At 45.4% G+C, this 23,656-nt stretch overlaps 6 protein-coding genes across 6 annotated transcripts in view; 4 read left to right on the forward strand and 2 right to left on the reverse strand.

Moving 5' to 3' along the window:
• The window catches only part of BDW43DRAFT_296333 (YVTN repeat-like/Quino protein amine dehydrogenase), a gene marked incomplete at both ends in the record, with an annotated part of 4,262 nt that extends 3,191 nt beyond the window's left edge, over positions 1 to 1,071 (forward strand). The window contains 2 exons of the mRNA XM_032044188.1: positions 13 to 929; positions 1,042 to 1,071. Of these exons, the coding sequence (XP_031905790.1) occupies positions 13 to 929; positions 1,042 to 1,071 (947 nt within the window). The remainder of the gene's footprint in view (positions 1 to 12; positions 930 to 1,041) is intronic.
• A 2,016-nt stretch (positions 1,072 to 3,087) lies between these two features.
• Positions 3,088 to 5,862, reverse strand: BDW43DRAFT_296337 (transcription factor domain-containing protein; the record flags this gene model as incomplete). The annotated part of the gene is made up of 7 exons (XM_032044189.1): positions 3,088 to 3,865; positions 3,935 to 4,120; positions 4,175 to 4,815; positions 4,870 to 4,950; positions 5,001 to 5,248; positions 5,279 to 5,613; positions 5,669 to 5,862. 7 exons carry the CDS (start codon positions 5,860 to 5,862, stop codon positions 3,088 to 3,090), a joined length of 2,463 nt encoding a protein of 820 aa, XP_031905791.1.
• A 3,066-nt stretch (positions 5,863 to 8,928) lies between these two features.
• On the forward strand, positions 8,929 to 10,261 carry BDW43DRAFT_260356 (acetate uptake transporter family protein). Its single transcript, XM_032040192.1, has 3 exons — positions 8,929 to 9,536; positions 9,609 to 9,942; positions 10,013 to 10,261. Exons 1-3 carry the CDS (start codon positions 9,390 to 9,392, stop codon positions 10,102 to 10,104), a joined length of 573 nt encoding a protein of 190 aa, XP_031905792.1. The 5' UTR covers positions 8,929 to 9,389; the 3' UTR covers positions 10,105 to 10,261.
• Positions 10,262 to 12,329: 2,068 nt separating this feature from the next.
• Positions 12,330 to 13,394, forward strand: BDW43DRAFT_305845 (ClpP/crotonase-like domain-containing protein; the record flags this gene model as incomplete). The annotated part of the gene is made up of 4 exons (XM_032045879.1): positions 12,330 to 12,402; positions 12,503 to 12,640; positions 12,719 to 13,264; positions 13,345 to 13,394. The coding sequence occupies 4 exons, from the start codon at positions 12,330 to 12,332 to the stop codon at positions 13,392 to 13,394; spliced, it is 807 nt and encodes a 268-aa protein (XP_031905793.1).
• A 2,025-nt stretch (positions 13,395 to 15,419) lies between these two features.
• BDW43DRAFT_305846 (uncharacterized protein) lies at positions 15,420 to 15,992 on the reverse strand (the record flags this gene model as incomplete). The annotated part of the gene is made up of 1 exon (XM_032045880.1): positions 15,420 to 15,992. The coding sequence occupies one exon, from the start codon at positions 15,990 to 15,992 to the stop codon at positions 15,420 to 15,422; it is 573 nt and encodes a 190-aa protein (XP_031905794.1).
• Positions 15,993 to 21,020: 5,028 nt separating this feature from the next.
• BDW43DRAFT_72093 (NmrA/HSCARG family protein) lies at positions 21,021 to 22,636 on the forward strand. Its single transcript, XM_032050432.1, has 4 exons — positions 21,021 to 21,160; positions 21,231 to 21,767; positions 21,845 to 21,926; positions 21,978 to 22,636. The coding sequence occupies exons 1-4, from the start codon at positions 21,116 to 21,118 to the stop codon at positions 22,289 to 22,291; spliced, it is 978 nt and encodes a 325-aa protein (XP_031905795.1). The 5' UTR covers positions 21,021 to 21,115; the 3' UTR covers positions 22,292 to 22,636.
• Positions 22,637 to 23,656: the final 1,020 nt, after the last annotated feature.

The raw sequence follows: 23,656 nt of genomic DNA on the forward strand, positions 1-23,656 counted from the left end.
AGGGCCATTCAGGTTCAGTGTATTCAGTGGCCTTCTCACCCGATGGGTGCACTCTGGCGTCAGGCTCGGGTGACGATACTATCAAGCTCTGGGATATAACAACTGGCACAGAGTACCAGACCCTTGAGGGTTCAGTGTATTCAGTGGCCATCTCACCCGATGGGTGTACTCTGGCGTCAGGCTTGGGTGACAATACTATCAAGCTCTGGGATATAACTACTGGCACAGAGCGCCAGACCCTTGAGGGCCATTCAGATTGGGTCAGATCAGTGGCCTTCTCGCCCGATAGGTGTACTCTGGCGTCAGGCTCAGGTGACAATACTATCAGGCTCTGGGATACAACAACTGGCATAGAGTGCCAGACCCTCAAGGGCCATTTAGGTTTAGTGTTATCAGTGGCTTTCTCACCCGATGTGTGCACTCTGGCATCAGGCTCGGGTGACAATACTATTAAGCTCTGGGATACAATAACTGGCACAGAGTGCCAGACCCTTAAGGGTCATTCAGATTGGGTCTATTCAGTGGCCTTCTCGCCTGATGGGCGCACTCTGGCATCAGGCTCGTGTGACAATACTATCAAGCTCTGGGATACAACAACTGGCATAGAGTGCCAGACCCTCAAGGGCCATACAGATTGGGTCAATTCAGTGGCCTTCTCACCCAATAGGCACATCCTGGCGTCAGGCTCGCGTGACAATACTATCAAGCTCTGGGATATAACTACTGGCACAGAGCACCAGACCCTTGAGGGCCATTCAAGTTCAGTCAATTCAGTGGCCTTCTCACCCGATGGGCGAACTCTGGTGTCCGGCTCCCATGACAATACTATCAAGCTCTGGGATACAACAACTGGCACAGAGCGCCAGACCCTCGAGGACCATACGGATTCGATCCAGGTAGTTCTGAATGAACCTACTTCTCACTTACAGGTATGCCTATCGAATGCTTGGATCTCTTCAGGAGGTGAGAATTTGCTGTGGCTCCCTACTGAGTATCGTTCATTTTATTCTCATACGGTCAAAGACACTACAATTGCGTTAGGGTATAAGAACGGGCGGGTCTGCATTATAGGATTCCACATCGTAGATTAATATTACTTAAGTCTCTTGTTTTCTAATCTCTTTACAAAAGGAGGGCCCGGGATAGCTCAGATTTATGTACAATTTTTTGCCCTTACAAATATGGCCTATCCAGTGGTTTCTAGAAAATTCCGTAAATATGGCTAACTTGCCACTTATTCTTAGTCCAGATATTTCCGGGCCAAGGGACAAAAGCCGAAATTACTGGGGATATATGTTATATGTAATATTACATGTTAGTACAGGATGCGGTACTGATCGGGAGAATCATTATTCATTTCATTCCAAATCCAGCCTAGCTTGGTTTAAGTGGTGACACCAGTATCCGGACACCCTGTAAGGCATCTTTATTCCATTGACGGGCACGGGGGATCTGATTTTCTCCCACGCCTTCGATTTCAGCCTGCTTTAACCAATTACATCACCCGGCATGTGTCTTCTTGTCAGTGGCGAGATTAATCGCATTACAGACCTTACTTGCCCATTTCTGTTGGATCTCGTCAGCGATTGGCTTCTTCAGATCTGCCCACTTAGAGAAGTGAAAATTATATCACTATGGTCTGCTCCGAAACTGAGGCGATGACTTCTACTATTTGCCAGTGACGGAAGAGATAGAAAGCCCCTGGCTTATTGTATAAAGGTGTAGGTCCTAAAAGCGTATACCCCATATACTGTAAGCGGCCAAACTGATCAGATTTTCCATTGTTCATGATTATAATTATTGGCTAACGAGAGGTCGGTCCCTTGTTAGGCAAGGAGATATTAAATAAGTCAGGATGCTGGAGCTGCCGGCGCGATTCTGCACAAAGGAGCATATTATGACTAAAGACGGAATCCACGGCCGTACGAAGATAGGATGAGCCTGAAGCTTTCGATGCTTGAGGTCTTTTGACCTCCAACCTTGCCAGCAGTGTCGTCTAGACGAGCTTTTTCTCTGTAACTAGCTCACTATCCCGAAAACCTTGGTTTTTGCAGAAAATGCATTATCCCTTAGCGTCTTAAACGAGCTGGAACTAAGGCGGCCAGTCCCTTACCTGCCATTCCCGATGCTTCTTAGCATAACACCTTTGTGTATTCTTAGGCTGATGACCTCAGTTACGCTAGTCTGGGGCCTTGATTCCGCGAAGATTCAACCGATCCTGGAACTCAGTTTGAGCAAGCTCCTGGGTCTGTATTTCAGAGGTAGGGGCGGCAGCGAGTCCTGAGAATGGAGAAGAGAGAGAGCTGAAGATGAGGATAAATCAATTTTGGTCAGCGGCGTGGATCGAGCTTTCTCTAGGACTATAAGATGCGTGTGGAGTAGTAGTATGACGAGGAAGGCATACGATGGGGAATTCCATAGAAACCTCCTTCTACAGCCCTGTAGAGCTCCTCCGGCAGCCTAACAACCTACATTACGATGGTCGTTGTTGTTATTATGGTCCCAAGGACATAAGTACTGTCATAACCTCTGCGAAGCATTCCGTATCTTCGGGATTATTGCCAAGATTTTGCGGCATCGATCTGGGTCCATGATATCTCGCGGTAGGAGGGATTGAATCTCATGCTGCGGTCAGTAATCCACTTACCACGGGGATCACCCGCGATCCCGCGCAATTTCGTGGCTGTGGATACATAGACATACCACTATGAGCACAGGAGACAGTCTCGATTGTGGGGTTGGTACGACTTATATAGAGCTTTATTCTCCGGTAGACAAAAGCAACATTCGGAAAAGCGCTAGAGCTTCCCAGCCTTTGTCCATAGGAGACCATAAGGTCCCAGCTTTGTAAATACATTCCTAGGCATCGTCGATTCTATTTCAATCTGAATGTCGGCTTCGGCACACACATGTCTCTCGCTGGTCTGGGGAGCTGGGCTACTTGTGATCATTCTGTAGCGGTAGGAAACGGCGTTGAAAAGTATATACACCTTGCTGTACTGACATCGACCAGAAGAGGACAGTTCCCTATACTTGTCGCCCCAATGGGCAATTCGAACTCTCACACAAACCTACTTCTCCTTCGCACTATCCAATAGAGGGACAAGAATACTGGAGAAGAAAAGAAAGTGTATCGAACATTGGTTGGGCGTCACCAGCATCCACCCCAATATCATTGAAATGTGTATTGGTATCATCAGAGAACAAGGAACTAAGATTTGATTGAGATCCGGCTGTGGTATGCTCATGCTCAGGCTGTGGAGACGTCTCGGGATAGACCGGTGGCGATAAACTCGGAGCGATCGACTGGAAGGTTTCCCTCTGCTCGTTCGATGGGCACTTAGAAGGCACGCTTCGTCCGAATAAATCCGGAGAGAAAGCGCGTGACATTGTTAGAGGCTCCAAATCTCCGTTTTCTTGGTCTGTAGCCTCCAGTGGTTTATTTGGCTGGGGGGGGGATTGCCCAAGAAACCAATCGGGGGGTTCACCTGGAGACGGTACGTTCCCGTAAGATAGGAAATGGTCCAGAGAGAATAAGAGCTTGAAATATAGTTGAGGGTTCTGTGAATAGGTTTCGCTCCAGCTTCGAGGTGGGTGGTTTGGTGTAGGAGCGGCTAATCCGGATAATCCGGATATATTGTTGATTGGAGACCGAGGTTTTGACAGTGATTCGTGGTCCACAAGTTGAACAACCTTACGAACTATCTCGGTTACAAACTTGGCGAAGCTGAAACGGCGTTCGTATTGTCGCATGGCCTCCGCGCAATGCGAGAGGTCTTGCATATGCCTTTTCTTCTGGTACTCCGATGATGACAGCCAAACGTCGAGAGAGACTAATAGCAGAGGTAGTGCTGTATACGCAGATCTGCAATCAATCAGTATTCGCCGCTTTCGTGACAACAAAATGGACATTGACGATATGAAGGTGGCGTACGCGCTAATCGGAAGATGGCCAGCGAGGTTTGATGCCACCAGCCTCTTGAAGACATCCTTCAGACCGGTGAAGGCTGACTTGAGATCACTGTTGCTGATATTTGACTGTGACATCCAGTCCGGGTTGCGAGTACGGCACATGCTGGATATATATATAATGAAATGGCACAGCGCCATCCGAGCGGTACTAGGCGGAATAAGCTAACTGTCATAACGCCACCGGAGATAATGTCCCACTTACAAGTAATATATCCACAACAGATCAGTGTAAAGCGTCACAAAGTCAACACCCAGAACGTCCTTCCCTGAGTTGTGCTTTAATCGTGCCTCCGTCGCATCGAACCACGCATTGAGGTCCTGTCTACAGCTCTGTACTACGCTAGATAACCCCATTAGATCAGTACTTGTGTGCGACAGTGACATAGAAATTCTGTCCAGTGGATAGGTGGCCAGGAGGGTTGATGTGAGCGCGGCTGCCAGTTCACACTGCGCAACGAAGATCTTGATGAGCGACCGCTTGGTTTCTGGATCGTAAACCCTAGATTGTCCAACCTCGCATTTTATATCTTCTTCTTCAAAAGGTTCCCGACGGTAATCAAATTGGTCCGGGGTGATCTGAAGGGGCCGCCGCATCCCAAGCGCAATGACTCGGTCTCGTACAAAGCAACACCACCACAGTCTCTTTTTATCCCGTCGTTCTCGTGGACTTATCTTGGGAATAACGCTGTAAAGGTGGGCACGGTCTGCACGAGCGCATTGAATAGCGATAGATAAGAATGACGTATTGTTATAAACATCACGAGCGGATGAGTGGAACGACAACAACAAGGATGCCTGCGCGATGCAAGCTAAATTTGGTTCCGCTTTAAACTGATAGAGTAACTACTCAAACAGCTTCATTAGCGGAACATAGTAGAGGGGCTCTGTGTTTCTTACAGCAGCACGTTGGTGAAGAGTTTCCCGAGCCTCGTGAGAGTCTCTAAAACCACAGGCCTGTAGCGTGCGCAGGGGAACAAACTATGAATTGCATCAGTACCATCATTATGATAGGAACCCGCTTTACATACTGCGGAGGCAGCAAACAGCATCGCTTGGAAGACCAACAGGGAGACCTTGGAGGCACCAAGCATGCCATCTTTGTGTCCGTATAAGTTCCAAAAGTCTGCCTCATTGAGAATTGGCACGCAGGGATGGACGTGGAGAAAATACTCCAACATGAAAGCATCCAGATAGCTGTCGCTGGGGACTCGAAAACACCCCTTCGATTCGAGATATGTGACGTCCACCGATAGCAGATTGGGGAGAGCCTTCAACTCTAGGAATTCGTAGTAGGAGAAAACGACACTTTTGTCTGAGATTCTCCGGCTTGAATCGGACGCAGTCTCACCCAGCATTGAAGGAACCGAAAAGCAAGGTGGGCTCGCGCTCGAACCGTTCTGCCGAAGTGACGGATAGTCCGGAATGCGGTCTGAAGGCCGATCCCGGAGTAACAGTCCCCTTGTTGAATCCTCATCCTCATCCTCATATAGGAAAGACGCACCGTGGGTTGATGATAGCGAAATAGGAGGCAGGGGAAAATCACAACTCACTCCCAGCCTGGGATCTGGGAAGGTCACGGTCGCTGTGGTATTGTGATGAGCCTCTGAGGTGGGAGCCTTGCTGGTATGCTTTTTCTGAAGCCTTTGATGAACAAGTTTAGTCTTGTCCTCTCAGAAAATAGGCTCAAGGGTCTCACTTGTTGCGGGGCTTCCACGCGAAGCACTTCCGCTTATCAAGGCGGCAGTTTGTACAGGGAACGCCGTTTAGAGTGAGATCACATCTGACTTTACGTGAATGGCAGTAGTCACAGGCTACCCGGCCTCTTTTGCGCCGTGGATTGGGGATTGCCGTGCGTGAAGAATGAAATAGCGTATTATGGCTATCGCTCATGTTGGGCCTTCCCTACAGAGGATCCTTTATTACTGCAAAGAAGTCGACGGGAAACCAGGCCAAAATAGAGTGGTAAAAGACGGATTGAGTTGTGTAGGGGAGAGCTGGACCACGTTGACGGCTTTGAAGGGGGATGGGGAAGAAACCCTATATTTCAGTCACCAGGAGTATGCCACTAAAGGAAAAGAGAATGTCAGCGTATGGAGGGGTACATTAACTAGCAAATCGATTGGTTATCAATGACCCACATTTCTTTCTGTTTGTACTGTTTGTATACCTAGTGGTCTAACCACTGAGTGTCGGCACATTCAGGGATATTTTAACCTGCCCCCGAGGCATGTCATTCGCTTCAATCAACCAACTCATTCATCCTGAATTGTTTCGCTTTGCTCTCAGCCGCCACCGGCTCAGACAAAGAATAATCTTACCGGCCCATTTGAAGTAAATACCTAAGGAACACCTGAGACTAGCAGAATGAGATTTGCCCTCACTGGATGTGAATCGGCTCAATTATATTGATACAGTTCAACTCGCTCGATCAGTTCACTATCAGACTACAATAGCTGAGGTGAATTGTAAAGGCCTCATAAGCCCACTGTCTTGAACTGCTGTTGAGCTTAATCCAGATGCGAAGAGGAGAATGTCTGATTCGGTTGGAGATCCGATAGCATACAGTTGACACTTATACTTGGAGAGCATTGACTTCCTTCAATCGTGGAGATACACTTGTGGGTGACTAACCTTGTCGATGTTAGCTGCTCCTTTTCATGTCAGTTAAGCAAAGGTTAATCAATATACGTGCCTTGACGGATAACTCTCAATTATAATAGCTCGTATCATAAGTAATCATAGAAAGATACCTTAGCAGTAGTATGTGATAATTCCATGTCCATTATCAGTGAAGTAATCATTATTGTAGGCGTGCGAAGCGCGTGCTTCTACAATAATCTACAAATGTTTGTTGAGTTTATGAGTAACAGGTGCGGCCGGGGAGAGGAGGCTCACCTGTGAAATAGCGAGTAGCTGAGCTATCATATTATAATTAGCGGAATAATTGTGACTCGATAAGGAGTGATTCCAGGTTAGTCAATTCGGGAACCCTCTCACCGACAGGTTTACAAATCCGGCACTTACATAAGCTCACCCCAAACTGCCAGTAACGTAATCCACGGCCGAGCGACGAATACGGCCGAGTGACGAATTTTCTCCCTCTCCTAAATTAATATTCTTCAACGCGTCTTTTTTATCAATACAATTCAAAAAAATGCCTTTATCTCAGGAGAATCGCATCCAAATGGCTATTTTAGCCTATAAAAACAAGCAAATTAAATTAATCCTAAAGTCTGCAGAGACTTTTGGTGTACCTGAAGCTACTCTTCGTGCGCGTCTTAAAGGGAGAAAACCACGCAAAGAAGTACGCCCTACAGGTTATAAATTAACTGCTATTAAAGAAGAATCGCTTCTTAAGCAGCTACTAGACACAGATAAACGAGGATTTCCAATTTATCCAGAGTTTCTACATGGAATGGCCCAGATTTTACTTTGTGGATATATACAAGATCCTACTGTATCTCTTGGAGTTAACTGGGCCTATTCCTTTATTAAACGCCGTCCTGAGCTATGTATATGATATACAAGATAAATGACATATCAACGTGCTAGGCAGGAGGATCTAAAGGTTATAAAGCCATGGTTTCAAGCAGTACATGAAGCTATTCAAGAACATGGTATTCATGAAGATGATATCTGGAATTTTGATGAAACAGACTTTGTAATGGGACTCTGCTCTACTTCTAAAGTTATTACTGCAGTTGATCGCAGTGAGCGGCCACGCCGAGTTATTCAGGGTAACCGAGAATGGGTTACTATTATTAAAACAATCAGTTCAAAAGGTATACATATCCCACTGGTTATTATACTTAAAGCAAGCTATCAGCAAGCTGCCTGGTTCCAGGAACCTAAGCTAGCTAAAGACTAGTGGATTGTAACTAGCCAGAATGGCTGGACAACTGATGAAATAGGTCTTTACTGGCTAAAGAATATCTTTGAACCGTTTTCTAAGCGCTATATAACTGGTACTAAGCGGTTACTTATTTTAGATGGACATAGCAGCCATCTAACTGCTGAATTTGATGATTTCTGCAAGCAGAATACAATTATCTGTCTCTACATGCCTGTACATACTTTACAGCTTCTTCAACCGCTTGATGTTGGTGTTTTTGGCCCGCTCAAACGCATGTACGGAAAGCTCCTAGAAAAACATATGGTTGCTGGCAATAATTATATTGATAAAGAAGACTTTCTGTCTCTTTATCCAGACACGCGAGCTAAGGTATTTACTTTAGTAAATATCTGTAGCAGTTTTGAAGGGACAGGACTTAAGCCATTTAATCAAGAGCGAGTTCTTTCTAAGCTTACATTTCAACCACGTACGCCAACACCACCTCTAGTTGAGGGCTTAATTTCTTCTGCTTTTCAAACTCCTCAGAATACTCGCCAGCTGGATCAGAAAGTCCGCAGCCTACAGAATAGCCTTAGTGCAAAATAAAAGCTTTCTAGTAGCCCAATTGCTCATATTTAACATCTTGAGAAAGCCGCGCAGATGGTAATGCATACCAATCTTCTTTTACAGCAAGAAATTAAGGCTGTACGGGCTGAAAATGAGCGGAAAACAAAGAAAAAGACAAGAAGACATGCTTTACTAGGTAATAACACTCTTTTATCTATACAGGAAGGCCAAAATCGGGTTCAGCAGCTTAATATACAGCTTAATGAGCAGTCTGAGCAACCTATATCTATGCCTCGACAACGAGCTCCCCAACGCTGCAGTGGCTGTGGGATAGTTGGACATACTATAAGAAATTGCCCTAGTAAATAGCTTTATATCCCACTACTAGTTAGGTTAGTTAAATCCTATTTTTATAGTTGAAAAGTGTCGAATTGTAGTAGGTGCGGCGAAAATTCGTCACTCGGCCGTATTCGTCGCTCGGCCGTGGATTACGTTAATTATTTAAATAACGTATATACAGCGTAATTTATTGATCGGCAGTTACCGGCCGAGGAAATACTAGGGCTACTCTACTAGGCCGATAACCTTGGCCCGGAGATCCCGAATCTCCGAGGTTAGAATTTAAGCGATCTACAGGCTCTTTTTTAGGATGAGAAAAAGTCCGGTTCATGGCTCCGCTTGAACTTTGCCCCTCCCGTAGACCTAGTTAGTCTGATCTGTCGAATTAAGTTCAAATCGATACGAGCCATATCCAATGGCCCCATGGGGTAGTTAGTACATGATCGCCAGAACATGGGGACCCCGCTTGCGCGTTGGTAATATTGGGACAACGAATTCCAATTGCCATGAATAATATAAAACTGGCAACCCAGAGGAATGCAAGTCCTCTGGCAGATTATCTGTGTTCGGTTCCTGAACGACACGAAAAGGTCAACACAAGCATTTTGGATACTGTTTTTGCCTTGCCCAATCTCGCACCCATGTCGGACACCGTGGGGCCTGCTGATAGCATTTACTTATGTGGACCAAAGGTATATTTCTTATCTCCATTATGGGGCTTCATGCTCGTTCAATTACAACACCCAATATACTCATCGGAGTTTTGATGTTTTCTGGAGTCTGTCAATTTATTGCTGGGGTCATAGAATTTCTCAGCGGCAATACAGTAGGTTGATACACTTATTTGCTAATTCGAGGCTAGCAAGTTATTGGTATTTCCTAACTCTTATCTGAATAGTTTGGTGCTACCTTATTCCCTTCATATGCCGCCTTTAATTTCTCATATGCAATGATTTACCTACCAGGAACAGGGATCATGGCGGCATATACTGATCCTAAAACAGGAGCGATACGAGACGAGTTTGATCAAGTTTTGGCTATCTTTCTCCCGGCGTGGTTTATATTGACAGTGATATTATCTATTGGGGCAGTGCGCTCTTCCTGGGTCTTGTTTCTGGACTTAGTCTCCTTGAGCGTTTGTTTGTTGCTTCTTGCGTGCGGGAACATGGTTGGCAGCTCTGCACTGCTAACAGCTCGGTACTCGTTTGGCTTGGTTGTCGCATTTCTTACCTGTGAGTCCGAACATTTCTGGTCTCTTTTGAGAATGAGGAGTCGGCAAGGTGGTATTAACCAAAATCGCAGACTGGGCCGGATCTGCCGGGCTCTGGGCGGGAAATACCACGCCCATCAATATCCCGACCTTTGAGATGTATAAGGGCGATCAGGTGGTCTAAGTATACAAGGTAGTCTGTGCTATACGCCATATTGTGATGTGGTGGGGAATCGGTCTCTTTTTGCCTCTTGAGGACTATTGCAAGATATCACCATGACTGTATTCATTCAGGTATCGTTGTGAGACACTGGTGCGCTTATTTTCTTTTCTTTCCTTTTTTTTTTTTTTTTTTTTTTTTTTTTTTTTTTTTTTTTTTTTTTTTGGTATTGCAAGCAGTTGATCTGACAAGAGATATAAAAACACTCTTCTATTTAGAGGTAATTCCAATCCCTGATCTGCCATGCCATCTTCGCTAGCCTTGAGGATAGTGCCCTGCTGTAACATGCTAGGGCCGGGTTGGAATCACGTACGTGTAGGTACGCATAGCTGGGCTATAGATATTCCTTTTGCCGGCTGTACGACATGATAAGCAGTACACGACAGCAGCATCGCGGGCAAGGACACTCTGAGTGCAATTGACTGCTTCTGCACTTCTGCCGTGCTCTTCACATTACTCTCTTTTCCTCCTTAAGCTTTCGGTAGCTTGCACTTGGCCAAGTTATATTCATCAAGTCCTGCTTTGACCCATCACAGATGCGTTGGGTTCAGCACTGTGCTGTGAGTTCTATATCATTGTACAGACCTCTTCAACTGACAAGTCGCCCTTATATACGAGGTGTCAAGTATACCTTGTGTGCCTTTGCATTTACAGTACGTAAGTCGTGCGTTGTCCACGCTAATGGCAATGTACCTTGCATAGCTAATTTACGCCTTTGATATGCCGATCGGTTGCTCCATTAGTAGGTGCAAGAGAGCTTTCAGACCGCGTTTTGAGCAAGATATTAATTAGATATGCCTACTTTTGTAGTTGTATAAGACTTTATGGTGTTGCTGTGACGAAAAACACTTGAACGATAGCAGCCACGGCTTAGGGAAGGTGTTGGTGCCTTTAGTCAAATACTAAGCCTAGGAAGCACCCCGACAGGACTGAATGACACTAGTCCTGTTGATCCAAGACGGTTCCGAGTAGTTAAAGTTGGATTAAGTGCACCTTCCCCGTGCGCGTGGATATGCAGTAAGAAACTGAACATGTCCATATGATCGATCCTAACGCGCGCATGCTGATTAATGATCTCATCAATGTGCACATTTAAGATCATACCCACCGCAGATCTGGTCTCAGCAAAGTTAGCGATATCCTCCGAGGCAATATATCATATTGCTTAACCATCTGCCGGACACGGTCTAACCGCCCCTGAATAACCTTGGATCCTCACAGTGAGTACGTTGACTGTGGTTTCTGCGGGAGTAACATGATTTGAGTACTTCTTGTTATCGTTTGACAAATTTAAGAAATGGATGGAGGAGGTTTATTAGGGGTAGTTGGATGAGTAGCGGGCAGTAAATTGGCCATTCATACCATGGCCATCCGAGGAAGACATACACGAATTTCTTTAGACAAAAGCTCCTTAATAGGCGAATTTGTTCAGGTTGTATCAATTTATGGTCGTTGGCGAGTGCTTTACATCGGAATTTGTGATCAGTAAGGTGGTTCTGCAGCGTCGTATGCGGTATGTCGAAACAGTGTGCGGCTTACGGATAATGAAGGTTTCTTATTTTTGTTGCAGCCTTGAAGCTTTGATAGTTAATGAGACCCTGTTGTCCTTCTAGACAGACTTTTGCGCATTTTGAGCTCGAATTACTGGAATAGAGGGTGGTTGAATGGTGTAGAAGGAAAAACAAAGGACGAGTACAGGTAAAGTGGTCCACTCGGTTATGTTACCCAAGAAAGTATTAAACAGGAAAGATGTAAGTTATTAAATACGGGTGGATTCCGGCCAAATCAGGCCCAACCTTAATGTGCGAGTAGTGCGCATCGTAGTGGCATCGTAGTGGCAGAACAATACCACCAAACCAGACCACAACCTGATTTTGTTACCGAGGACGAGGCGGGCCATAGCTATCCGAGGTCTCACACGGCACCGATTGCTGCGCGAAGTGCGCTCCGCGACTCAGTCACACTGGGACGACTCTGCTACAAGACCATCTGGTTTCCGGTTAACTGACCGGTCTGCACGATTGCAAGGTCGAGGTGATCGATTAACCGCGTTCTCAAGCCAAAAAAAAATAAATAAATAAATAAATAAAATAAACGACATCTCGCTGCGTTGTTCCGGTCTCGTCAGTCTCTGTCGCAAGTGCTACCAGAGAACAGACATACGCTTACCATTCTTTTGGACAGCCCAAATGGAGTCCTCAGCCGTATCGATAACGTACAAGCATATCATTTGCTCCGCTCCGAAGCCGGGGGTAGGACTGAGTAAGTTAACAGTTCCGTTGTCATTCGTCAGGCGGATGGTGGACTAGATATACTAGGCCTGCCGGATGGTATCAGGATCCTCGCTCATTGCCGACCACAGTTGTCCTCAACCGTCCCCAGGCGCTCAATGCTCTCTGTAATGCCTTGATTAGGGAACTCAACGACGCGCTGTCCCGCTTCGATGAAAGCAAGAGCATTGGTGCGATCATCATAACCGGTAATGAGAAAGCCTTCGCTGGTATGCTTGAAACCCCACAGCTATCAGAGTTGTCGAGTGCAGTGGGCTGATCTGGTACCCCTGCGTATCCATCTGTAGCGGGCGCGGATATAAAGGAGATGGCGGAGATGACATTCTCGGTTGCGTATTCGGAGAACTACACTGCCTCGTGGTCGCACCTTGCGAATAACATCCGGAAACCTGTCATTGCGGCAGTCGACGGCTACGCCTTGGGTGGAGGCTGCGAGCTCGCGCTCATGGCGGACATCCTCTATTGTACCACCAATGCAACATTTGGTCAGCCGGAGATAAAGCTGGGGGTTGTTCCCGGTTCTGGAGGCTCACAGCGGCTGACAAGAATCGTCGGAAAGAGCAAAGCTATGGAACTGATCCTAACAGGCCACAGTTTTAGTGGAAAGGAGGCAGGGAAGTGGGGTCTCGCCGCCAAAGTGGTCGACGGAGGGAGAGGAGAACTAGTCGCTGCTGCGATAGAGACGGCGGAACAAATCGCCAGCTACAGCCGGGTTGCGGTGCTGGCGGCCAAGGAGGTGGTCAGTAAGAGCCAGGAGTTGTCGCTCAAGGAGGGCACGGATTATGAACGGCGACTCTTTCATGGACTCTTCGGAACAGCGGACCAGAAAATTGGTAGGCGGGGCCTTACCCTATCCGCATTAATAGCCGTGAACGGCATACAAGCATGCGCCGTTGCTAATCAATTCCCACAGGAATGTCCTCCTTCTCTGCAAAGAAAAGGCCAGTTTGGTCGCATCTATAGATATAGCTTATGCATTGAAGTGCATTCCGACCTCACTTTGCCCTGGAAATAGCTATTTATTGTTTTAACGTACAGTACTGGCTTGCGCATCTAAAACTAGCCTCTCATAGCAGGATGCCAAAGTCTGTATGCTTATCACTGTCCGGAGTGCCGAGGGTCTACTAGTACCGCTTGAATCCACACTTGAGATGTAAAAGAAAGCTATCAAGAAAATCATTGCTATGACAGAAGTTGCAGCGCAACGCTGGATCTCTCAAGCTCCGAAACTTGTGAGGGCTTACCCATACCTCTGGAAAATTCCAAGCGCCCGAAGCTGAGTATGTTATAGTGGCAATAAAAACATTGGAAGACTCTCATCAACTCGACTTTGGAAAACCGGCGGCGTTGCCACAGACATGATCCTCATAAGACGAAGTTAACTATCGAAAAAAAATAAAATAATAATAATAACTGGGAGAAATTCTACCTTGGGACCTGTATTCAAAATAGGACGAGATAAAAGCTAAGCACTGCGGACAAAGCACACAGTATCATATGCAGATGGCGAGCTTTTTGCTGAAGGCATGTTGTCATGTCTTTCAGGATACCGGCTTTTTAGTCTTTTAACGGAGAAAGGGGGTATTGGATGTTTAAAGCATCATCCAAAGGCCCAGTTGTTCCTCATTTATGCCTAAAATTAGGCACGGCACTCAACGTGAGCATTCGCCTGGTCCGAATTCCAGGCTATCTAGTTGATTTTCCGTTGCTCCATACCAATTTTCCTTTACTCTTCTTTTCGCCGCGGATGTGGATGAACCTGTTAGTCTAGCAAAAGAGACCGGTCTTTTCTTTTCAGTCGTATGCTCGGCCTTGACGCCGTGTCTCGTCACAATGTACGTTACGGCCTTGGTGTATGCATCTGGGTTTTGCTTGATTGAACTCTGACGGCATGTTACTTGAAAATTAAGATATATGGAGTCTGTATCTTCTGATACGACCGTAAGCCACAGACATGACCGAGGCTGGAGGAGCATCGTTCTCAGTTTTGAATTAGTTTCGGACAACAGTGGCTGTACCAGCGTAGTCAAAGCCTCCATGGACTTTGGGTTTCTTGATTTGTATAACCGCATCTGGGAGACATTTTCCTGGCTTTTGCAGGTAGCTCTTCTTCTTTCGCGCAACCAGACCTCTCTTGCCCGATCTTCGCTTTCCCTATATGAATCGCCTTATTACATATGTATGTGGTCTCCCTACAAAAAAAAAAGCGCCGATCATGACTGCACCCTTTGCCACGATACTCGAATGCGTTCACGTAGAATACTGTAGTGACAGGCGACTTGTTCCGTTCAAAACACACACTTCTTATCTCACATGGCTGCTTGAGGTCTGTAAAGCATATCAGTTGCACAGTAGATGCTGATAGTGCGATTACATAAGTGGACTGAGCAGGATCTGAATCAGTTGGCCGCAGACATTGGGGCACTGCAGAAATATACTGATACGCACTACGCACCTGTTCGATTTGGACCATGACTGGACACAGCAGCTCCACGTTCCTGGTGAGGACGTGGTGTGGTATTTCCAGGTCTCGGCCTGGGGCTGCTCCAGAGCCACCACGCCTGCAAGGGTTTGCCCCTGAGGTCTAAAAGCTATTCGGCGGCTTCTACCTAAACGAAGCTTACATGCGACCTATATGAGAACAGTTATCTCCTTCACCTAATGACTAGAGCGTGGATTTATAATATCCCTGCGAACAGCCTTCTCTATAAGTTAATTGCAGGTCTCTGTTTCCTCGACAGTTTGGGGAAAGTGATTCGATCTCCTTAATTTCTTCACAGCTCGTTGCTGTTGATATGATTTTGTCGGGGTCCCGGCGTGGCCTTAAGACCCATTGAATATACTCGAATATTCATGTCGGTGAGCTGATACTCAGAAAGACTCCAATAATAAAATGCGATAAGACATTTGCCTAAAACGCCCTTATTGAATAGATATTCCAACCACCGCCTTCCGTCCCCATTTGCATCGTGCGATCGATATTGGTCACTAATCCAAGCCACTGGCCTTGCGCTCCGTCACATCGGCTTGAAGACTAGTTGCGTTCCGGGTAAGGGTGAGTGTCCAGTCCTCAAAGTATTGCCATGACCCCTCAATGTGCTGGCGTTCTTCTAGAGGTTTTCCTACGACGTGTCGGTACCATTCATACCGACAAGAACGATCGAGGAAATTTAGAGCCGCCAGGATTTTCTTTTCGTCGGTCTGATACCTCTGAGGGTCCCTCCGGAAAGCGCAACGTACGTCAACGAGCCAGTCCTGGCGCCTCTGGAGATCGAAGCTCAACGTAAAGATAGAAATATTATCGATCTTGATCTCCTTTACGCGCTCTTGCGGCTCATAGTTGTCGAGATGATGTTGATTCACTACTGAAGTCGCTCCAGACGGGTTAAGAACCTCGTCTTCAAAACGGGTAAGGTTTTCGCGGGCGACACGAAGCGCTTCACGCTTGGCGATTCGTTCGTGAGTCGCCAGTAGATCAGCATCGATCTGCTCTGGAGTCATAGCTTCCTGTGTGGGAGAGTTTGTTTCGCCGGGAGTAGCGTTTTGGCAGGTATTTGGCATCGCCTTTCTTTTTTCCTTTTTCTGGAGAAAGGGTATTTAGGGGGCTAAAAGAGAATCTTTAGGATTGCTGTGACCTATGAGCAGTATAGATCAACGTTGGTGATGAATTAGAGCGAGCGCAAAATAGGGAAAAGAAATGGACGCAATTGCAAAGAAATTGAATCTTGTGTCAGAAAACATTCATACACATGTCTGGGATCTATTTAAACCTCCCTTCTGTCCAGCCAGTGTTCGGCCCTCTAACAGAAAGGGCAATTTGCATCGTAATAAGTGGAGCAGAGGAGAGTGATACGGTTTAACTAGTAAGAATGGTCCAAAATACTTGATATAAGCATCATAAATTTGGCAATATTGGGCCGAATACCTGTTACAGTGGCCGTTCGTATTGGAATACAGTACTTCCATTCCCATATCCATACCGCTATCTCTTTACCGCCTCTCTATACTATTAATCCACTGCCCCTGTACGTAGGAACACGCCCATTACTGAGCCTTAACATCCTATTCGCCCTATTATTTATTCTATGGTGTTGCCTATTACTGACCTCTATCATCGCTGGCTGTATGACACGAAGCAAAGAGCTTAATTCTCTGGACGGAAATTGATGTTCTGAAGTTCTCCCAGTAGCAAAACATGTGGGGCATGTACCCTGTTCAAAACTCGTGGACTGTAATGTATTCAACTACCGAGCCGGGCCTACCACCGAGCCGCGGCCTCTCCATCAAAACATCCGCTTCCCGAGGTTTTTCAATCACCAACACCATTAAATTTGACTAACTAAATATATGAAAATATAGCTATTTACTAGGGCTATTTCGAATTGTATGTCCAACTGTTCCACAGCCACTACGGCATTGCGGAGCTCGTCAATAAGGCACCGGAGTAGTTCCGCAGGTTACTTATTAAGCCGCGTATCAAGCTGCTAAACGCGATTATAAACTTCCTGTACGCAAAGAAGGGCGTAATTACCTGGTCCAGCACGCTCATTTTAAGCTTGTAAAGCCTTGACTTCTTGCTCTAAAGGAAGCTTGGTTTGCATTGCCATTTGCGCGGCCTCTCCAGTTGTTGAATATAAGCAATAGGACTGCTAGAAAACTGCCGCTTTTATTAAGGCTGTTCTGCAGGCTTCGGACGTTTCGATCTAACTGGCGAGTATTATGCGGAGTCTGAAAAACAGAGGACATCACGCTTCCAACTAGTAATAGTGCGGGTGTAGGCGTACGGTAGTCGGAAAGTACAGTAAGCTTCGAGAGAATACACTCTGGATTAAAACGGCTTAAGCCCTGTTCCTGCAAAGCCGCTGCAGATATTATCTAAAGCAAAGACTTTCTTACATGCGTCTGTATATAGCGATAAAAAGTCGTCTTTATCGATGTGGTTGTTGCCGACTTTTATACGCTCTTCAAGAATCTTTCCGTAGGCCCTTTTAAGCGGGTTAAAAACACCCACATCAAGCGGTCGAAAAAGCTGCGAGGCATGGGCAGGCATACAAAGACAGATTATTGCATTCTGCTTGCAAAAATCATCGAATTCAGCAGTCAAATGGCTGCTGTGGCCGGCAAGAATAAGCAACCGTTTAGCACCAGTCATATAGCGTTTAGAAAACGGTTCGAAAACATTTTCCAGCCAGAGAAGGCCTATCTCATCAGTTGTCCAGCCATTCTGACTAGTTGCAAGCCACCAGTCGCCAGGAAGCTTAGGTTCTTGGAACTAAGTAGCTTGTTGATAGCTTGCTTTCAATATAATGACTGGTGGCAGATGTATGCCTCTTGACCCGATTGTTGCGATGGTTGTAACCCATTCACGATTGCCCTAAATAACTCTTCGCAGTCACTCCCTTCGCTCAATTGCAGTAATCACTTTAGAGGTAGAGCAGAGTCATATTGCAAAGCCAGTTTCGTCGAAGTTCCAGATATGTATCATCATCATGTACGCCGTGTTCTTGAATAGCTATTTGTACAGTCTGAAACTAAGGGTTTATAACTCTTGGATCTTCCTGCTTTGCGTGTTGATATGTCATTCGTTTTGTGTCGCGTACGTATCTGGGGATGGTGTTTAATAAATTATAGGGCCAGTTGATTCCAATCATTGCTGTTGAATCTCGAAGACACGCACGAAGTAATATCTCAGCCATTCCACGTTGAAATTCAGGTCGAATTAGACATCCTCGTTTATCTACATCTAATAGTCGTTTCTAAAACAATTCTTCTTTGATTTCTGTCAGTTTATGGTTGTTGGCGCGTGTTTCCGAGCGTGATTTACTCAACCCGCACCGCTGCGGTGCGATGTAAGTTGAGAAATCTTTAGTCTGCGGGTCCTAATAATAAGTGTTATGGTTAGGTTAGGTTAGGTTATATTTAACGGCCGTGGTTCACCGCCGAGGCATGTGCCCACCATCCCCTATTGGGGCAAAGGCCGCCAGGGGGTAAGCCCTGGGTGTCTCTAACTAGCTGCTAGTTCTGGTTCTATGTATATGTAGGGGACTTTGGCGCGTTTACATAGCTGCCGTAGTCAAGAAATGGAAGAACAAGAGAGCCTGCGATGGCAGGTAGAGGGGTAATGCCAGCTGCACGGGTCCGCCTACACTCCATGACCCATTCTGCCTCCGCTGTGTAGTATTTTTTTTTTTTTGAAGAGAAAGAAAAACAAAGAAAACGAAGAAAAGAAAGGAGATATAGTATCTCAGTCTTGCTGAGACAGGAGGTGTTGTGGGCAAATATCCTCAAAGAAACAGGTCTCAGATAGTGAGCCGGCTAGCTTAACTACGCCTTTTGAAGTGCCTAGTAAGTAGGAATTCAGAGGGGGAACCTGGAGATCACGGCTGGCATCTCTTTGCAATATGGCAGAAGAAGAAATGTATAGGGGATTTTCTTGCACCATAGCGGCAGAGAAGACATGCATCTTCATGATTAAAATACTCATAATAAGTTGTAAAGTCACTATATCCTGTACGGGCTGCCAGGATCTGTGTGAGTACAGGGCGTGGTATTCGTAGCTCGTCAGGGCACTGGGAGGAGGAGGTAATCTATAGATCCTGGTAAGATTATAGAGCTGCAGATTGCCAGTGTCTTTAAAGAGCAGACACAGTATCAGCTTTAGCGCAATGTCTTAGTAAGGTATATGACTATTTACTCAAAGAAGGGTCTATAGCAGCTTTCTTTTTAGTCACTAGATTAGCTACTTTATTTTAAGGAATATCTATATGTCCAGGGACCTAAAGAACCTGTATAGAGCTACTATCGGTGTATAGAAATCTCTCTTATTCAAGCTAAGTTAAGATATAGCCCGGAAGGATTTAAAAATCTCTTATAATAAACCTGTAAAAAATAACAGGCCGTGTGGCTATCTCTAGATTATCTAAATAAATCTAGAGATTAGTAGTAAAGTATACTATATAAAACTTAAAAGCTACTTTAATCCCAGCTAATACTGCTTTAGCTTCAGTATTGAAAATCTTTCTATTTAGGCTAAGAAAGAAAGATTATAGAAATTACTTTCTAAATTAGTATAGAGTAAAGCCAATATCTACTATCCTGTTTACTAGTTTAGAGCTGTCTGTAAAGATCTTTATATTAGTATATTAACTTATATTTATCTAGCGTGAAAGTAATTCTCTCTATAGAGCCCCAGTTTAGGATTCCTTATAGGGATTCTGATGGACTCTGGCAGTTAGTCTCTAGAGACAGAGAGATAGCCAAGATCACTGTATTATCTGTATAGCCAAATCTAGCTTTTGGACAGCCTAATTAGAAAAGGGGGGATAGCTAGAGCATAAATAGGATTAGTGATACTGGTAAGCCTTGTAGCAGACCAAAAAGTATCTCTGTTATAGGTCTGAGTTTGCCATCAAGTTGGATTTGTACTGAGTGCCCTGTAATAAAGGAGGCAACCCAGCGAGTAAGATTATCTGGCCATCCCTGCATGCGTAGTCTATAGATAAGTCTTCTGGGAAGGACTCTGTCAAAGTCTCCTTTTACTTCAAGGATAAGTAGCAAAGCTGTTAAACCCTGATTCAGTGCTTGCTCCACGTCGTGTAATAAACAGGTAGTAAGATCAATGGCAGAGCGGAGAGGCAGGGCCCCAAACTGTTGATTAGCTAGTACTTTGTAATGAATGGCAACCCCTGCCATGTTCCGTACTATTAGGCGTTCAAGACCTTTGCCCAGGACTGAGAGAAGGGCGATTGGCCTGTACGACCTGGGGCTGGCCAATAAGTGTTATGGGTTGAGCCCATAACATACGCCACGTGGTTCCTGTTCCTTTCCCCGCCAGACTCTCCGCAGTTCTTTCGTTCCTCAGCTATTCCTTCTTGTTCGTACGGCACGCTTAGATAGGAAGATCCATCTCTGTTTGTCCCATAAGAGTACCAACTTAGGATAGGAAGGGGGCCTTTCGACTGGAGGCCTAAGGAATATGGCGGAAAGTGGACAAGGCACGGGCTTGTCTAGGAGGATATCTTTCTTGGTGGGCAGGGCAAAATAACTCCTGAAGATATTCCCCAGAGATTCCCAGAGAGCTCATAATATGCGTATTACGCGTTGGCTCACGAGCTAAAGAATATATGATTACTCAACCCTCCGACCCGGGAGGATCGAGCAGCCGAGAAGCCACACGAATAGTGTTGTACTCGGTAACCGGACCCTCCCCAAACCCGCTGATAAAGTTTGCACATCAGTTAGCGATTGCCCTCGGCAGGGTTACACCAGAAGCTGTGGCGGGTCCGTAGAGATTAATATGAGTTGCTCTTTATAATATTTAAGTAGTGTCGTCAGGTTCAGAGAGCGCACTTTGATTGCTTCCCCGAATGGTCTCGATTACTTAACTTTCCGACGGATAAACTTCTTATTCCGTATTCTGTTATGTATTCTCCTACACTTAGTATAATTGATTACTCAGTCTTACTAATTTACTTAACTTGGAGAGCAGACTGACAAACTTATAGAGAGGCTAACTAGTCCGTCGATGTGACCATGGGAGGGCAAATTGATTAATCACCATTTGAAGATGGCGTGCCTATTTAATGTCTTGTTCCTTCTCAACATGGATTCAGACAGATCCAAGCCAGTGATTATACTGTAACTATCAAACTTTGAAACAGCAGGCTATTCAACGTGCTATCAATATGGCGAAGAAGATTATTACTATTGTAGGAGTTACGGGCAACCAGGTAAGTCAAACCTAACCTTACTCTTAGGTCTTAGGTGGCCTCAGAAGCATATTTGTTAACCGGATACAAGGGTGCCTCCGTTGCCGAATTGTTTGTTGGCAAGGCAGACTGGCATGTTCGTGGCCTTACGCGCGACCCGAGCAAGCCCGCAAGCCGAGCTTGGAGAGACAAGGGTGTCGAACTCGTTATAGCCGACTTAAATGATGCCGCCTCCCTAAAGACGGCCTTTGCGGGGTCAACAGTTATTTATGGCGTTACTGACTTCTGGGGCATCCTGGCCGACCCCAAAGTCCAGGAGCGCGCTCAGGCCACAGGCCGCCCAGCCAACGTGGAGGCTTACGAGGTTGAGGTGCAGCAAGGTCGGAATATTGTAGACGCCGCAAATGCAACCGTGGACACCTTGGATCGATTTGTGCTGTCGACGCTCTCGTCCACGAAGAAATGGAGCAAGGGAAAGTACACCCACAATTTTCACTTTGACGGGAAGTGGGAAGCCGTCGATTACCTGAAGGCCTCCTATCCGGCACTGGCAAAGAAGACATCATTCCTGCAACTAGCGCTCTATATGACTAACTGGAAAATCATGCCAATGGGAGGGCCAATCAAGGTGAGTTTAGATCTCTAGAGATATTGCGGACACAGTACCTTCTGCCTAGATAGGGGCAAAAGCTGACATCATATAAGCAATCCGATGGTACCTTCGTGCTAAGCATTCCCGCAGATGGCGACGCCCCGGTTCCTATGGTCGAGCCGCGCCACGACACCGGTTAGTCCCTCTATATGCATTTTTTTGTTCCACTGGCTGATATCGCTCTAGGAAACTTCGTCAACGCTCTATTGCAGGTTGAGCCGGGCAAAAACCTCCTTGGCTATGCTAGCATGTTGAGCTGGGATGATTTCGCTACCTTGTGGGGTAAGATTCATGGCGTGACGTGTCGCTTCCAACGTCTAGAGCGCACTGTCCTTGAAAATGCGGTCCCTGGTGGCATAGGCGAGGAACTGGCCGATATGTTCGGTTACATCGGAGACTTCGGCTATGATGGTCGTGATCCAAGCGTTGTCTACCCCAAAGATGTAGGTCTTTTCGCTACATCTATATCAAGAACCCTTTCTTACATTCAATATAGCTAGGTGTGCCCGTCCCAGTCTATACTATCGAGGAGTATATTAAGGAGGAAGACTGGTCTGGAGTCCTTTAGGCTCAAGGTTGGTTGACCGGTATATTACTACCTCACCTCCTGTATTTCTTTGCCTCCCAGTCTTGGTATAAGCGACCTGCTTCGAAACTAAGAAGCTTGGTGTATAAATACCGTCGCTATGCTCCGTATTCAGCACTCAATTATTTGTTCTCTGATTATTCCTTTCTGGAAATTTTATTTCGCCTCGATCCGACTCTCATTAAATAGACATTTACTATCGTGGGTCTCATCCGCAACTGAACTGTACTAAGGACCGTAATGGCTCCTTAGCAGGTATAGTCATCATCATAATTACTATCTGTTAATATAGCTCCGTTAGAATTACCCGTCGGTGCTTAAGGATCTCACACCTGTTGAAGAAAGTTGTATTGCGAAATGCCATCCAATGGTCAGCCTATTTACCTGATCTTAACCCTATTGAAAACCTCTAGAATATACTTAAGCAGAAGCTAAAAAAGCTCTATCCAAAGCTTTTTCTAGAGGGAATATCGGAGCTCGATATGGAGAGATTTAAGCAAAGTATTCAGACTGTAGAATGACCTTGATCAGGAGGTTATAAATCGTTTAGTTCTATCCTGGCCACGCAGGGTTCGGGCTGTATACTAAATACTGAAATGGGGATTATATAAAACTAGGTTTGAGCTCAAAGTATGCAGGATTCGTTGAGATACTGAGGTTTGAAATTAGGGGGTCGGGTGCGGAATTTCGGGTGTTGCAATACGTTTGACCTGCCAGTTTATATCTAATAATCTTGCCCGAAAAATTATAAAAAAAAAATCCTGTTTATAAAGACTTCAGTCTAGTAGATAGCTAGATAATAAGTGGATGACCATAAGTTCTTACTTATATCTGGAAGAAGAAAGATATCCAGACTTTTTAACTCCAGCTAGATCTGATAGATTAAGAGATCTTATCAGATCTTCTTCTACTCTAAATCTCTGCACACTCAGGGCAATTAGCTCTAATACTTAATCTCTATAATACCCTATCTAGTATAATTATAATCCAGTCTAATAAAGCTATACAAGCACTTATTAGTCTGCTAGAATCCTATTTCTTATAATCTACTTTTCTTGCTGGTAATTTTAATCTATAGTTCTTGCACAAAAGTCTACGTAATTTCCCGCAACCGCCAAAATATATATAGTAATCGGAACATCATAATCTCTCATAAAATAACCAGACATTATTATTTTTATAAGATACTCAAATATATGATAGTTATATTGTATATAATGAATAGTATATATTTTAATTTATATTAATAGCGTGTATACCATTCCTTTGTCTCTAAAAT

This window comes from Aspergillus alliaceus (assembly GCF_009176365.1).
Source record: "Aspergillus alliaceus strain CBS 536.65 unplaced genomic scaffold BDW43scaffold_2, whole genome shotgun sequence".
NCBI classification, from domain to species: domain Eukaryota; kingdom Fungi; phylum Ascomycota; class Eurotiomycetes; order Eurotiales; family Aspergillaceae; genus Aspergillus; species Aspergillus alliaceus.